Source organism: Schistocerca americana, chromosome 1 (assembly GCF_021461395.2).
Source record: "Schistocerca americana isolate TAMUIC-IGC-003095 chromosome 1, iqSchAmer2.1, whole genome shotgun sequence".
NCBI lineage: Eukaryota > Metazoa > Arthropoda > Insecta > Orthoptera > Acrididae > Schistocerca > Schistocerca americana.
In genome coordinates this window covers 1,170,947,060-1,170,952,172 of record NC_060119.1, presented here as the reverse complement: position 1 = coordinate 1,170,952,172, position 5,113 = coordinate 1,170,947,060, and the positions used below count along the sequence as shown (strand labels likewise).

The 5,113-nt window shown below is 40.3% G+C and overlaps 1 protein-coding gene across 1 annotated transcript; it reads left to right on the top strand.

Annotated features, from left to right (window-relative positions):
* The first annotated feature begins 1,289 nt into the window (after positions 1–1,289).
* LOC124597808 (ejaculatory bulb-specific protein 3-like) lies at positions 1,290–1,917 on the top strand. Its single transcript, XM_047135962.1, has one exon. It carries the CDS (start codon positions 1,290–1,292, stop codon positions 1,806–1,808), a length of 519 nt encoding a protein of 172 aa, XP_046991918.1. The 3' UTR covers positions 1,809–1,917.
* Positions 1,918–5,113: the final 3,196 nt, after the last annotated feature.

The following is a 5,113-nucleotide window of genomic DNA, read 5'->3' as shown; positions in this document are numbered from 1 at the left end:
TTTTTGGCTTACAATGACAGTCTCTGTCTAACCCCGAATACTGGCAAATTCCTGCTTGGACACCTTGTATTTACGCATGAAACGTTGGTGATTGGTATTCCGCAAAAATATCATATCGCAACGAAAATGCCTTTCTTTTAAAGATTACCATCCCAACTTGCGTACGACATCAGTGACACTCTCTCCTGTATTTAGTGATAATGCTAACGAGCTGCCCTATTGCATCTCTCTCGGTGTACTCTGTCAATGTTGTATGGTAATGATCCCATACCTTGCAATACTACTCCAGAAAAGGACGGACAAGGTTACTGCAAGCAGTCTTTTTAGCAGGCCTGTTGCATCTTCTAAGTGTTCTGTCAATAAAACGCCGTCTTTGGTTCACCTTCCGCAGAACATTTTCTTTCTGTTCTTTCCGAATTAAGTTATTCGTATTTGTAATGCCTGATATTTGGGTCAACTGACAGCCTCTATACATGTGTGATTTATCGGGTAATCGAAATGTGACGTACCCATTTTAATTCTCATACACATGACCTCATACTTTTCATTACTTACGGTCAACTGCCACATTCCACACCTTACACGTATTTTGTCTACATGATGTTGCAATTGAATTTGATATTTAGACGACTTTACGAGGTGGTAGGTGACAGCATCATCTGAAAACAATATAACGGGGCTTCTCAGTTTGCCTTCTAATTCATTTGTAGATATTCCACTTCCGTGGAAGACGCCAGATATCACATTTGTTTTACTCTATGACTTTGCGTCAGTTACTACGGAATATTACCTTTCTGACACAAAAACAAGATTCCAGTCGTACCGCTGAGACGGTACTGCATAGGCACGCGATGTCATTATAAGTCGCGTGCGAGAAATGTTGTCAAAAGCCTTCCTTATACCTAGAAATATGACATCAATTTGAGATCCCTGTCCTGTCCATAGCACTCATTACTTCTGTTGTGAATGAAGATGTAGGCTGCAGGGTCTGTCCCTGAAGAAACATAGCAAAGCATCCGGTTTCGTCTGTGAGTCGTTACGAGCTTCTATGTAGAAGTGATTTAATTTTGGTTTCCTACGTTTAACTCCGTAAATGGAAGACAAAAACCGTTTGTGAAAGGAAACCCAATTAACGGCAAGAGATAAGAAAGGACACCAGGAGTGCAAAGACTGAGAGATCTGTTCGATAGTGGGAACGCAACGTTACCACATATCAAGGACTTCCTTTGCATCTCAAAAGGCGAGGATTTTCGCAGCGCCATTGAAAAACCGACCAACAACCAATTCATATGCGGGAGCAGCGTTACCCAAAGGTGATTCGATCTGCCTTTATAAGCGAGCGTGCCTTCCTAGACCGGCTTTGGAGGCTACAGTCCAGCGTCTGCGCTTCCTACATTGGCACTGCGGCAGCTTCCTGCAGACATGTGGAAGGCCTAATGGTCCTATTGGCCGCCACCCTGACGTCACTGCCTGCCGCTGCCGACGGGCAGATCACCACCAAGTTAGACAATCTGGACCAGGACCGGATCCTTAACAGTGACCGGCTCTTAAACGCGTACGCGGAGTGCCTCCTGTCCGATGGAAAGGATCGATGTACCCCAGAGGGCACAGAGCTGGAGGTGCTCCTTGTGGCAGGCTTGCAGACTGACTGCGCCAAGTGCAACGATAATCAGAAGGCGAGGATGGATAAGATCATCAGGTTCACAATAGGCAACAAGAAGGACTTCTGGGAGAAGTTGAAGGCCAAGTATGACCCCGACGACAAATATTTCAAGAATTACGAGCGGCGCTTCAGCGTGACCTCTTGAGCACGCTGCACCACACAGCTCATAGAACACTACATGTGCCCGGTGGGCGTCCTCTCTTGCAGGACCAAATTTCCCAACATCTAAGCAACGGTATCTGGAACTGAACTAGTTGTACTACTTAACTTTCTTACTGTGCTTCAATAAATGCTTTACAATAACTGAATGTGTTGTTCTCAGTTTATTATCCGACGGTAGATAGAGTTAAAGACTACTGACATTTCTTTTCGCAAAAATCACATAGCATACAGAAACCTATGATAATTCGAATCTCATCGTAAAATAAAAATACCTGAAAACTCGTCCCTTATTCAAAGAAAAGGACGTAACAACTCTCCGTTTCTTAAAAGAGAACCCGAAAAGCGTTTCTTAATTTTAGCGTAATAGAGATTGTGGATATCTTCCCCCTTATTAACAGTACCCTTGTCGCAATCTGCTGTCTATTAAGTAAAGTTTTATAGACTGTTGTAACTTTAGAGTAACACATCAGCACTAGTTGCACTTCTCCTTTTATTTTAAAAATGACGACGGTTTCGGTTCCCGAGGCCATTGTCAAGTCGTATCTTCGTAGTATCGAAGAATAAAGAACCAAGTACCTATAGAGAAGAAAGCACCAACAGGCAAAGTGTCAACTCGTCCACTGCTAAAGAAATACAAATCTGTAACACATACTGAGAAACGTTGATAAATGCTTCGGTAATAAACACAATAAAAACAGTATAATAAAGCAAATAACGTTGTATACTCGTCTACAATGTAAGAAGTCGCCATATGTAACTTGAACTTACACGTCAGACGTACTGAGAGAACGCAGAACGAATGATGAGACTTCCAGTTCAATTATGTGGATCAGGTGTAAATCACAGAGAGAGCCGGAGGAGGGCAGGGAGATTTCATCCAGAGCCAAGTAGTATAGATGTAATGATTTCAAAGTAAAATAACGTACAGATTTAAACCTTATTTAAGTGATTGACATAGATAAATATGAGTAATACATCTAAAAAGTAATACTATTGCCCCATATTCACCCATAATAACACAAGAAAAGTAGGATCAATAAATGAAATTTTCAGAAGTGTAACTGAATGCATCACTAAATGCACTATCACTTAACTAAGATAAAAACAGAGAAAAGGATAAAAGCTATTCATTCAGTTGTGTACAGTCTGTGACAGAATTTGTCATACCTCTCCCCTCATCATTATGCTAAACAGCGCCGCTTTACTGTCTATTCACACAGCATAACACACAAAGAGATGGAGTGTTACGAACAGATTGTCAACAGGTGAGAAGTAGAAAAACAATCCAACACTTACAGCGTATTTCAGATAATCTTGGCGAATATCTTGCTGCTGAACAAATTATTTATGTTCAATAAATTGACGTTAAAGGGCCATTTATTATCAATGTACTAACACAAATGGATTACAACTTTACGAAAAAAAAATCTCGTTCAAGAAAGTTACGTATCCCAAATTGTTACGAATTAGCAGGATGATACGTACTGTCGTCTTAGAAACGTTATGCGTCTACGCTCAGTCCACAGAAGCTTTGTAGGACTACCACTCGCAAAACTTGAAAGAGACTCTCAGATTTACCACGTTGGTTTTCAAGAAGTTTTGGCCATAAATGTGAATGAAGTTGTGAATTTGATAACGTGCTCGCCCTCTCCGGTACCGATATAATCATATGCTTTGTAAGTCTGTTCTTGAGACCACAGACGTTGAACAGAGAGGCTGCTTCCTTTTAAGAGAGTAGCAGACAGTGTATGTTGGACAGTGTGGCTATGTACTTGGTCTGAGGAGGATGGAAGCTACCCTGCGCGTAGTTGAGGCAGCATTATTTAAAAAGGATTTTGTAATGATGTGTTTTAAGGAATACTGAAGACATTGAGGGATCATTAGTGAAAGAATAACAAGAACTTTTAAGGTAATCCAGTTTTCATTTATATTCGTAATCGTGTAGTTTCTTATTGTTATAAAATCACGTATGATTTAAGTTTGGTGTACTAATTTTATAGTGCAATATATGGTTTTGTCTTATAATTGAAACAAGTGCCAAGAAAGTAACTGTACACAGGAAAATTGTTAAGAAATATTTTGCTAATTTGTTTCGTGAGCATTTTATGGAAGTGTGTACTGTTGTTATGGTTTAATGTAGCGTACTTTAATTTGGAGTCTTTGTTCTCATTTATCATTCGTTACGTTTAGTTCCTCATTTTTCATTCTTTACCTTCATGAATGTGTCTGTATGCTCGCGGGTTGTGTGCTGCAGAAGGGCTTTGTGAAAACTGTTGCGATACCGTCTGGCACTGCACATTGCAAGCACGGTAGATGAAATTACATTTTTTACAATCTCTTCATTATGTCAATAGTGTCAGGTTGCAGGGCAGACGAGCGTTCCGTGCACACAGATAAGCCAACGAATTTAATCTCCAACAAAATTCATGTCCATTGTTAGGCACAGTGATTTTCAGAGTGTTGTTTGTGAAAATGATATATTAGTTCAGAGGGGTAATACCAGTAGGTCTCAGTAAAGCGCTATGTTGTCAGTTTTCAAGTAGTTTTATCAGAAAGTGAGATGCGTTAAATTTTATGTTCATTTGCTCTGTAATTAAATTAACACTTCTGATACAGTCATTGGCTGCAAGCCTAAAGATAAGGATTAACACTATTCGGGGCCAACATTTTAATCTGAGTCATTTGTTTTGCAGTCAAATGGCGTATGTAAATTCCGTTGTAAACGGACTGCTCTCTCGTACGCGAATTGTTGTACTTGCTAGCCCGGATTTCGCATCGTGTGGCGTGACCTTCACATACTTCCGTCAAAAATTTAATTTTAACAGCGTTCTATTGTCCTGCACTGAGATCTACGTTTTTCAGTATCAAAATAAGTTTTGTACGTACATCAGACACCAACCACACAATTACAAACAGGAGTTCAGAAATATAACAACACGCTTTGAAACTGACAGAAGCAGGAAAAGTAGGCACTATCAAGTGTGAGTTCCGCAAGTTTTTACGGGAGAGAAATCAGAAATTGTCTTAGGATATCTTTATTGACTGTCGATCCGCCTGCCAGTAGCTCATTCGCTATAGAGGTAAAAACTTGTCTCCAGCGAGAGTCCAACCGAAAACTAACTCAATCTACTGCTTGAATGAACCTGAAAGATTCCGAAGCAGTTCGGGAAGCAAATCGACTGTCATGTGGTTGCCAAAGGTATTCTACAGTGTTGCTAATTCGACATTATCTCAGCGACAGAGAGATTATATTTGCTCGAGCCACGTGTTTCTTAAGCCATTCGAGAC

What these genes read in the sequence shown, in the direction of transcription:
- LOC124597808 (XM_047135962.1), top strand. Translation starts at nt 1,290, where the DNA reads ATGCGGGAGCAGCGTTACCCAAAGGTGATTCGATCTGCCTTTATAAGC.